The 11,195-nt window shown below is 31.8% G+C and overlaps 1 protein-coding gene across 1 annotated transcript; it reads left to right on the forward strand.

Annotated features, from left to right (window-relative positions):
* The first annotated feature begins 684 nt into the window (after positions 1-684).
* On the forward strand, positions 685-2,678 carry LOC18105805 (uncharacterized). The gene is made up of 6 exons (XM_006374419.3): positions 685-856; positions 949-1,042; positions 1,132-1,486; positions 1,596-2,082; positions 2,160-2,221; positions 2,361-2,678. Exons 1-6 carry the CDS (start codon positions 820-822, stop codon positions 2,397-2,399), a joined length of 1,074 nt encoding a protein of 357 aa, XP_006374481.1. The 5' UTR covers positions 685-819; the 3' UTR covers positions 2,400-2,678.
* Positions 2,679-11,195: the final 8,517 nt, after the last annotated feature.

Below are 11,195 nucleotides of genomic sequence, written 5' to 3' on the forward strand. Positions count from 1 at the left end.
AATTATGTATCGAGTCTCAAATTTCAGCTGCAGTTTGAGCGGACGGCAGGCACAGCATTTGAAATTTGAAATTTGAAAATTCGAAAAACTAACTGATGAGCGTTTGATGTGGGCAGTTGGGCTCCACGAACACGAAGCGCCTCGCCGTTCTTAGCCTTTGGTAGGTCCCACTCACCCACCCACCCACCCAAGTTAAGACCGTTATTTTCTCTTTCTCTCCCTTTATTCCCTCCAATTCGAAACAAAAGTCGTCTTTTTTTTTTTTTCCTTTTCTTTTATATCTTATTTTATAATACTTTTATTAACTAATAACTTAATTTGCCTTGCCGCTACAAGATAAATCCTCTCTTTATCCGCCACGTGTCTAAAATAGCATCTGTAACAAATATATCCACGTTGCTTTTTAAATAAGTTTTTGTACTGAAATGGATGTTAATAATATATTTTTATTTTTTAAAAATTATTTTTGATATTAACATATTAAGATCTAAAATATAATTTTTAATAATATACAAAAACATATTAAATTTTTTTTTTTAAAAATTTAAATTTTTAAGTACATAATTTGCACCCCGTGCCCCCCAACGATTATGTTTATCTGATTCTGTTTTTTAATTTTTAATAATTAAAAACCCATTACCATCAGCAATATAATTTTTGTTATTAGAGTGGTTAAAAATAGGGATGAGGGTACTTTCCTAGTTTAAATTGACGAAGCCCGTTCTTTGCGGACTGCCATATTTAGTTTGGAAGAAGGAAAGAGGGAAAACCCATCAAGATTCATTTCACAAGGAAGATCACTTCAACAACATCAAGGAAATGGAGGTTTTAGAGCAGTCTGCTGTTGTTCTTGCAGGTAGCATACCTATAATCTCTGTGTTGTTCTCTCGTACGCATGTTTTTTTTTTTTTTTTTTTTAAATTTTTATGTGGGTGTAATGGAAATCAGGAAAATCCAAGTTAAGGTATCCATTGAGATCTGCCTCCAAATCAATATCCAAGGAGGACAATGACAAGCCACAACTCCCCTCTGCTTCCAAGAGGTGCGTGCTTCTTGTAGTTTTCTCTCTCGCATTTCACTGATGCTAATTGACTCTTAATCTTGCCCTGGGTTGTGTTTATTTCCTACCAGGGACAGGGCTCCATCAACTTTAAGTAAAAGTGTGGGTGTTCTTCAATTGTCTGGCGAGGACAAATCTGCAAGGCCACCTAGAAGAAGGCTATCTGTTCCTGCCAAGTCAGTGGCCACTACTGCTCTGAAACCACCACCAGGGAACATCACCCCAATATCTGAGACTAGAGTCAAGAGATCTGCTACCAAAAATGACACCCCTCTTTCTAATGCTTCCATGGCTTCAACTCGAAAGAAATTCAACGCGATCGCTTTAGCTTCCTATTGGCTCTCACAAATTAAGATATCTGAATCTGTTGCTAAGCATTCAATCTCTCTTGCTTTCTTCAAACTTGCCTTAGAAGCTGGATGTGAGGTATGGCTCTCTTTTTTAAAAACAAACTTTTTTTGTTTAGGTCTTGTATTCTCTGCCTTTTCTTTTTTATCGTGCAATGAGTTAACATCGGATGCTCTTATATACGCAGCCGGTTCAAATTCAAAGGTTGAGGAATGAGCTGAAGTCGTATGTAGGTCGTCATGAACTCAGTGATTTTGGGGAAACGGTGAAAGAATTATTTGAGAGCTATAATATCCCAGACCATCAAGAACAGGTGCAGGTCTCGGAAACATGTTCTCATGTTCTGCCTGATGACGCAACTCGATCATCTGATGATGAAGTTCACAGCTCTCTTTCTATAACGGGGACAAGGAAACTGAGGCCCAGGTCCTTGAATGCTGATGCTTCTCAAGTTTCCACAGTGACACAATCAGCCAACAAGGAGACCTCTCAGAGGAAGAACACTACAGCAACCAATACCAGGGTGGGGTCTTTGAACAAGAATACTGAAAATTCAAGGACTGTTTCAGAAACCGGGAGTCGTAGGGTACAGAAGAAACCCCAGAAGAGCAGTAAGGAAGAAACAACCAAGCGCAAGATCAAGAAGCAGGAAAAGAAATCTGCGGCCGAAGAAGGTAAGGAAGCCTACACATTGATTTCCTTTCGCAATGCCTGGGTGTATTCAACTTAAAATGTTTCAATGCATTTACAGGCGGGGGTCCAAGTAGCCCTACAGCTGCTGCGATTACACCTGAAGAGAACAAAGAAAACATGGTAAAGTGCTCATTGTACACAAACTGTGTTTTGCAGTGAATGCTTGAAGTTGTCCTATGAGTACAATAGTTATTTGTTCTTTCCTAGTAGATGATTTCTATCTCTATTGACGGGTTTTTTTTTCCTGTTACATTTTTAGGATGCTCCGCCACTGGAAGAGATCAGTCTGATGACTTAGGCCAACTAGGCAGACATGCCACAACAAATTGCTGAACCATTTCATTCTCATACTCTTTTTGGTGTTATCTTCGTTGTCTTTAAGTGGGTCTTTTCCTTCAAATGTAAGAGCCCAAGAGGGGTTTAAGGTGAAGGTGTTTGTTTCAGTCTGGTGTGATGTTTGTTTCACTAGTCACCAAGTGTTGGTTCAAAATGTGGATTTGTTCATGTTTGTAAAATTACCAGTGATACATATTTCATTTGATGAGTTATTCAAATTTATTTCTTTAGAGTTAGTAAATATTACATGCAAGTTTTTGAGGGAGATTGATGGATGCTGCTAATTCTTGACTACGACTGGTTCTCCTTGTTCCTGTTGAAATTTGAGCACAAGATTCGGTATCTTTTAACATTTTAGACGGCGGAAGGAAACTAACTGGACCATGGATTTTCTTCATTATTTCTGGGTTAAGAGGGTTAATCGATTTGGAAATGTGCATGCTAGATCAATGTTTCATATGATCATCATCAAGCTTTCTTCTACCAACTATCTTCTCTTGGGAAATCAGATTCTTTCACTTCTTATTTCTCAAAACCTTCTTGGCTATATTGATGGATCTTTGCCCGAGCCACCTGAACATATCCTCTCTAATTCAACTAGTATTACCAATCCCAAACAGGCTATTTGAAAATAAGAAGACCAGCATCTATTTATACTCCTCCTTTCATCTCTCACCGAGGAAGCCATGACTAAAGTCCTTGGTCTCTTTACCTCTCATGCAGTATGGATTGCACTTGAATCTACCTTCAGTCATCAATCCAAAATTCATGAAATTCATCTTAAAGATGAATTGCAACATTTAAAACGAGGATCTCGCAGTGTTATTGAGTACTCTTGTTCCTTTAAAACACTTTGCGATCAATTTGCTTCCATGGGTTCACTAGTTTCTTCGTGGCTTAGGCTTTGAGTTTGCAAACTTCTTAACCATTCAACTATCTTTTTCTCCTCTGCCTTCCTTTCGCGATCCTGTCTCCAAGGCTGAAAGTTCTGAAATTTTTCAAAAGTCACTTGAAACACCTGCTATCTCATCTGCTGCCTTTGTTGTCACCTAAGGCAACTTCAATCCAACATGAAATGGAGGCTTTCGTAAGTTTCGTGTTAAGGTTGGAGGATCCTTCATTCTTAGTCATGGCAAGGGTCGTGGTAATTATTCTCCCCGTTGTCAGATATGTTGCAACATTTGACATACGACTAATTACTGTCCTAATCGCTATGCAAAGGCTGCTAACCTTGCAAACATTGCTGAATCCTTCTTTCACTGCTCTTTAACCGGCACAACAACTGATTGGTACACTGATACTGAAGCTGCTGCGCATATGACGTCAGACTCCTCTCAACTGGACAAGGTTCAACCTTATAATGGTGGGGATTGTGTAATAGTAGGTAATAGAGCCTCCTTACCAATTACTCATGTAGGTACTCTTTCCCTTCTCTAAACATTAACCTTTTGGATGTTTTAGTTGTTCTCCAGCTTACAAAAAATCTGTTATCTATTAGCAAATTAACTTCTGATTATTTCTTATCTATTCCTTTCATTGATACATCGTTTATCATACAAAATTGCAATACAGGAAAGGTGGTGGCAATTGGTCGCCGTCGTAAAGATGGTCTTTATGTGCTAGAACATAGTCAATCCATATTTGTTTCTTCTCTTAAAAATAATTCTTTGCATGCCTCTTATGATATTTGACATGCACATTTAGGTCATGTTTCACATTCTGTTATTTTCTTATTAAATAAAAAAAAAGGTTATATTTCTATTACTTCTTTACTGCCCTCTCCCAACTTGTGTTTTTCTTGTCAGACTACTAAAAGTCACAAACTACCTTTTAATGCTAATGATCAACGTGTTTCCCATGTCTTGAACCTTATTCATTATGATATATAGGGCTCTGCTCTTGTTACGTCTTCATCCAATTTTTGTTATTACATTATATTTATTGATGATCACTGACATTTCACATGGTTTTATCCCATGACATTAAAATCTCAAGCCTTTATGATTTTTAAGCAATTTCAAACTCTTGTTAAGGTTCAGTTCTCATGCAAAATCAAAAATTTTCAAAGCGATGGGGGAGCTGAATTTACAAGCAATCAATTTCAATCCCATCTTCTTGCTTTTGGCATTCGTCACCAAATGTCTTGTCCCTACACTCCTTTTCAGAATGGTCATGTTGAACGTAAGCATTGTCACATCACTGAAACTGATCTTGCTTTGTTATTCCATTCCCATGTTCCTTTAACACATTGGGTTGACGCATTCAGTATTTGAATGTGATTTGTAAGTGTGATTTATGATGTTAAAATGCTTTGTATTGATTAAATTAAGTGTTTGTGATGTTAGTTGGAGTTTTAGTTTTTGAATTAGATGAAAAGTTTTGATTTGAGTGTGTCTATAATTTTAATAAAACTTTTTTTGTTTTTAATGTTGAAGAAACAAACATGATATAATGAATGTGATTGTGGTTGATACTTGTAGAATTGTTTTTTGGTTTACATTTTGACTTGATTAAAAAATAATAGATTAAAATTAGTAAATTTAAAATTAAAGACTAAATGTAAATTAATAGATTAAAATTAAAATTAACAAATACATGTTAGAAAGGGATGTTAATGTAAATTAAAGACTAAATTGAGAAATCTAAGAGATACATGTAAATTAATATATATGATTTCATGTTGCAAGAAGTTATTCAATTTTTTAATTAAATTATATATCAATAAATTTTTTATAAAGTAACAATTTAAATTCTATCAAAATAAAATAATTTACTTGTATGAACATTTTTTTTCTTATTAATCTATTTTTCTCTGCTAAGAAATATAGTTTTTTCAACAATGTACTTCATTTAATAAAAACCAACGATGATTAGTATAAATATTCATAAGACTCAAAAAAATAAAAAAATAAGGATAAAAAGACATCTTTGATTAAAGTAATAACTACCCCTAACATTTTATAGTTTGGTTCATTTTATAGATACCTATCATTTGTTATTTTTTTTCTAGAAAATTACAATTTGCGTCTTTGGTCAAAAGGAAATTTCAAATCTAAGAAAATGACCAAAGTACGCTCGTATATATTATTACCAACAATAGACACAAACGACATATCATTTATTCTCTCTCATTGACTAACACTCTTTTCTTATTGAAAAACCAATCTCCCTTCTTTTGATCCAAAATCAAACAACAAAAACTATTGATTGAAATTGATATCTCACATGATTTTGTAGTTTGATGTGGTTGTCTTTTCTCGTTGGTGGAATCTCGCACAAGTTTCATCATGAAATCGATAAAGAGGAAGTATTTATTTTTATTGTTTTTTCAAATCAAGGCTTTGTAAATTGTTGATAGTGTGTTGTGTTGTTGTTAAACATTATTTATTCATTTGTTTATAGGTTTATTAGTGTATGTGTAAAAACAAAACCTAAATTTATGAATGTGCAACATTAATCTTGAAGATTGTAAACCCTAAAGAAAATCAAGTATTCTTCTTTAATCGACAATAATCAACATCACAAACACAATTTTATTAATCGGAAAACTTTTATTCTTGTTTGTTTGAATATAAAAAAAGAACCCCCAATTTGGATTTCACAGGTCATTGTTCCCTAAACTCTAATTTCTTAAAACATGGATCATTATGTACTAAACCCTTGTATTAAATATGTTTACCCATTATTGAACCTAATTAGCAGTTATTTTGTAGAAACCCTAAGAAAACCTAATTTTATTTCATAGTTGTTGTTCAAATAATCCCAATGTTATATTTGTTTTTGCTTAAATATGTGCTTGATTAATGTAATTAAGCTTATATTAATTGTGATTAACTACTATTTAACTTAATTATCAATTTTCTTTTTTATAATCCTAACAAAAATTTAAAATTGTAGCTTACAGGTACTGTATATTTTGTTTTAGGATCAAGACAACTATAACACCTAAGAGGGGGGTGAATTAGATATATCACTAATATTAACAAATAATATAAATTAATTAAAATAAACACAATAAACAACAATATAATTAATTAAAAGGATTAAAGTAAAAAGATAAGAGAGATAATTTTCAAACTTATTTTTAACACGGTTCGATAAGCCTGCATCCACACCTCAAGTACCACATTGTACTTGAGCATTGTATTCATTCACTAATTCAAGTTCAAGAATACAATAGTCACTTCATGAATCCACTCTAAGATTTTTTCCACTTGAATATATTCTCTCTTAAATTTTTTTTTTTTTATGAATCCATACTAAGATTTTTTCACTTGAAGATATGCTCTCTTCAAGATTTTTTCTTGGTGAAAATACCTCACAAATACCAAGAGTGTTTACCTAACTCTTAAAGGTTTACAAGAGTGATTTTACTATCACAATTAATTCTCTTAATGGATTGAATAATATAATTAAAAGTTATAATATCTTTATATCTCACAAGATAACACTTTTAGGATTTAAAGGTGTTTAAGTATAGTGAGAATAAAATTGAATACTCTAGTGCTAGATTATAAAAATTTAATAGCATCTATTAGAGTATAATCAAAGATTGATGTTTTTGTACCTAGAATATGTTGTATATCATGTATGTTCAGAATTCCTTTTTAATTTTGCAATTAAACAAGTTATGTGTGTGTGTGTGTGTTTTGTTTTTTTTCTAGCAAAAACTAGTTGTTTATAGCCATTATAGTCCCATTGACTGAAACGGTTGACCAGTTCATATTTGTTAAACCAATTGATCGATCAATTCCTACAGAATTCCTGAATGTTCATCATGTATAAATAAATGGTCGACTAGTTCATTTTATCATACCAAACGGTCGACCAGTTCATGTAAAATTCTTGTTTTGACAAATTAATCAATGTGAATTCTTAGAACTATCTATATCAAATTATTTATCAATGCTTTTAAATTGTATGCATAGTAAAGTGTGTAATTTCATTTTACTTGTGCTATCAAGATAAGATAGAAGAATTTACAATATAACACTAAAATGAATATTTAAACTTATTCTTCATTTGCTTCGTTTTGGACTCCTTGATTGATTTCTTTATGAATTCCTTCGTACTTGTTAAAATGATCTTTACATAAAACTTGTTTAACATTTATTCTCAACCAAGCATATTATTAGTTCAATTTACATATTATTGTTACCATTATAATATATAAAAACATAAATATATGACCTAAAGGTCAACAATATAGGCATCAATAATTTGCTTATAAGCTTATGTTTATCATTAGTGTAATATTATATCCTTTACCATGAAGAATACATACAAAATGTATGATATAATTTCTTATTATGGAGGTTTTACATGTGTCCAAAAAAGTTATTGTTTGGACTATATTTCTTATATTGACATCTTGTTCACATGCAAGTAAGTATATGGCGTAAACTTACATGGCTTCAAAATAAAAGATGATGGAGGGTATATAAAAGCTCAAGATGCCTCAATATTAAAAGTAATGAGTATCAATAAAAGAGAGAGAAAATTTTCATTTATATATTGATAAGGATAATGTTTATTTATAAAGCATGAAGAATGCCAAAATGCTATTCTAGTAAGCCTAATGATGGTAAGCTAGCTGGTACTAAATTTTCTTTTTCTTATGATGACGAAGTTGAAAAGAACAATAAGACAATGTTGTTAGTTGGGATAAAAGATTTGGATTTTGATGATGCTGAATTGAGTTATGATATGAGAGGTTCTCATGTTGGTGTTGGTGCTAGTATTGATGCTGATATAAAAGGTTTTGTTGTTGGAAATGGTGCTAGTGTTGATGTTGATGTGATGGTTCTATTTTTGGTGATGGTGTTGGTGTTGATGTGGGTGATTCTGTTATTGGTGATAGTGTTAGTGTTGATACATATGTTAATTTTAATACTGGTGTGGGTGCTGTTGTGGGTAATGTTGTTGTTAATATATGTAGTTATTGTAAGGATGATGAAGAGGAAAAAGATCAAGACTATATCCCTTCTAATAAGGAATGATTTGACAACTTATTGGGTTATAATTACATTGAGAAAACTTTATATGGTGCTTTAGATTCAAAATATAAATGAAAATTAGTAGTGATGATGATGATGTTAATATTGCAGTATGTCAAAGATCTGAGAGTGATAGTAGTGATGAAGAATCTCAAGTTCTCAGCAATATCAATGAATTTAGAGATCTGTTGAGAGAATATGAAGTGAAAAATGATTATCATATGAAAAAGTATATTAATCAAGAACAAAAGGTTGCAAAAACATGTATAAGTAAAGGTTGTTCATGGAAAAGCTACTAATTCAGTTGCACCTATATAAAAGCTATTAATTCAACGTTAATTATAAAAACGTTGTTGCCTCTAATAAGTGTTAATCCAAATATTTCAAATGAAACCCTTAATACCATTATAAAAGATAAGTTTGAGATTAAACCACAACCAATACAATTATGGAGAGCTAGAACCAAGGCAAAATAATTATCAAAAGAAGTCACAAAGAGTCTTTTAAGAGACTCCCTCGATATGTGCAGTTATTAAAGCAATATAATTTAAGATCATATATGTTCTTAAGGTTTGACCCTAACTACAACTCAGAAGTGCATTCGTCGATGAAGTTTTAAAGGGTTTACATTTGTTTGAAAGAAATGAAAGAGGGCTTTGTAAATTAATGCAGGTCATACATTGGTATAGACAAATGCCATCTCAAGGGTCTATATTGAGGATTTTTGTTGTTTATAATGGTATTGGATTGCAATAATGGATTGTTTCCTATCACGTATACTGTTGTTGAGTTTGAAAACAATTATATATAATGATGGTTTTTATATGCACTTTATAGATCCATTAAGCATGATATTTCACACAATGTTTGACAAATAAATAGTAAATTTTATTTTTAGTAAAATGTGTGTGATGTTTACAATGTTTTTTTTATGTAACTAAAATTTTTATATTGAAGAGTTTATTTGAAGTCATTATAGAGATATTCCATGAGAAAACACACAGATATTACAAGCATATTTATACCAATATAAAGAAAAATAGAATTTCATGGTTTGGAACTCAAGATTTGATTTTAGGGTGTATCAAAAGCTTACACAACTCTTAATTTTGGCAATTATATGAAGGATATTTGGGATGCAATTGTTGGTCCTTTGAATTGGTTGAATAACATCTCTGTTGAGCATTGGTCTAGGCATATGTTTAATCATCAAATTAAGGTAAAAAAAATATAACTAACAATATAACAGAGTCATATAAAGCTGGGTTAGGAAATATAAGAGCTTGTTATTTGTTATGTTATTAAAGAATATTAGGATGAAACTTATAGCTTTTTGTTATAATAGATTTACTCAAGCTTCAATTTAGAAATCAAAGACCACCCTTTATATGAGGAAGTTATTGGATAATTATATTTAGAATGCAAGAAACATAAAAATGATTTTAGATAGTTCTCATAAATATCAAGTATGTGAGGGCCAAGCTAGACTTTAGATTGATTTAAAGAAAGGACAATGATCATATAGTGAATGGATGTTGACTGGAATTCCATGCACTATTATGGTATCTTGTGTGCATCATAAGAGGATTAAATTTGAAGATGTATGTCATGTATACTACAATGTTGAAAAATTTAGGATGACATTGAGGTGGTGCATCCGTTGCTAGAATTTGATCTCGACCCAAAGAAATAAGATGTAATTGTTCTCCCCTTAACTTGAAAAGGAGTGTGCGTAGACCAAGAAAGAATCAAATAATGGAAGATGGAAAAGATCAACTTGATATGATGAGGAAGAAGGCTTCCACACTTAGATGTAACATTTACAAGTAGTATAACCATAATTCTAGGACATCTTAAAGGGATAGTGCTGGATAATTTTTATGTAACAATGGTGGTAGAGGTGGTATAACTGAGAGGGGATCTAGTAATGGTGTTATGAGAGACTCAAGAGGTGGAAGAGGTAGCATAGGTGATGTTGGTACATCCTCTTTGCAACCCTTAACCCAAAAACAAGTGTTTCTTTTACAGTATCTTCATAGTCCTATTAGCTTAAAATGAATATCCGATTAATCTATGCCATCTTCAAATGCAAACTGATACTTTTAGAGCCTATCAACACTCTACCCAAAGTAGTTGCGTTGATGGAAGGGTATAAAATAAAATTAGTGATTTTGAGAAAACTATATTGTCTATTATTATTGTTGTTGTTGTTGTTTTTATTGCAACATGGTTGCAATATATATGAATCAAGGCTACTAATAATAATGTTTGACTGATAATGTTGTTGTTAAGAATGTGTGACCGTTGATGCATGCATTTTTTTTGCATTGTGAATTATATGTAGTTGTTGATACAATTGCTTTATTAATGTTATTGTATTTTGTTTTGATTTTATTTTTTTAACATTAGGATAATAGTTAAAAACATTAATATTACACACTAAATCAACTACAAACAATAATGTGATACCTGTAAAGCTAGCATTCATATTGTGATTTTTTATCCAAACTCTACATAGTTCTTCTTCATATTCTTCAATTCATCTAGTATTTTTTTGACATCATGAGCACCTTCTCCACCAATTATAGTTAATTTAGTTTAGTTTATAGGTTTGCATTAATTAATGAAAGTATTGTCGCATAACCTGCCATCACATTTGTAAAAATTCTTATTCTTAGTAGCTTCTGTTTTTTATATCCTAACAACTGCTCTATTTTCATATTTCATTGACCTTATGCTTTGAAACTTTAGTACATTTAAGT

Source organism: Populus trichocarpa, chromosome 15 (assembly GCF_000002775.5).
Source record: "Populus trichocarpa isolate Nisqually-1 chromosome 15, P.trichocarpa_v4.1, whole genome shotgun sequence".
Classification (NCBI taxonomy): Eukaryota; Viridiplantae; Streptophyta; class Magnoliopsida; order Malpighiales; family Salicaceae; genus Populus; species Populus trichocarpa.

Bases quoted from the DNA above. Each gene is read 5' to 3' on its own strand.
- LOC18105805 (XM_006374419.3), top strand. From the start codon at position 820: ATGGAGGTTTTAGAGCAGTCTGCTGTTGTTCTTGCAG. The intron at 857-948 runs GTAGCATACCTA...AATGGAAATCAG, and splicing joins GTCTGCTGTTGTTCTTGCAG to GAAAATCCAAGTTAAGGTAT. The intron at 1,043-1,131 runs GTGCGTGCTTCT...ATTTCCTACCAG, and splicing joins CTCCCCTCTGCTTCCAAGAG to GGACAGGGCTCCATCAACTT.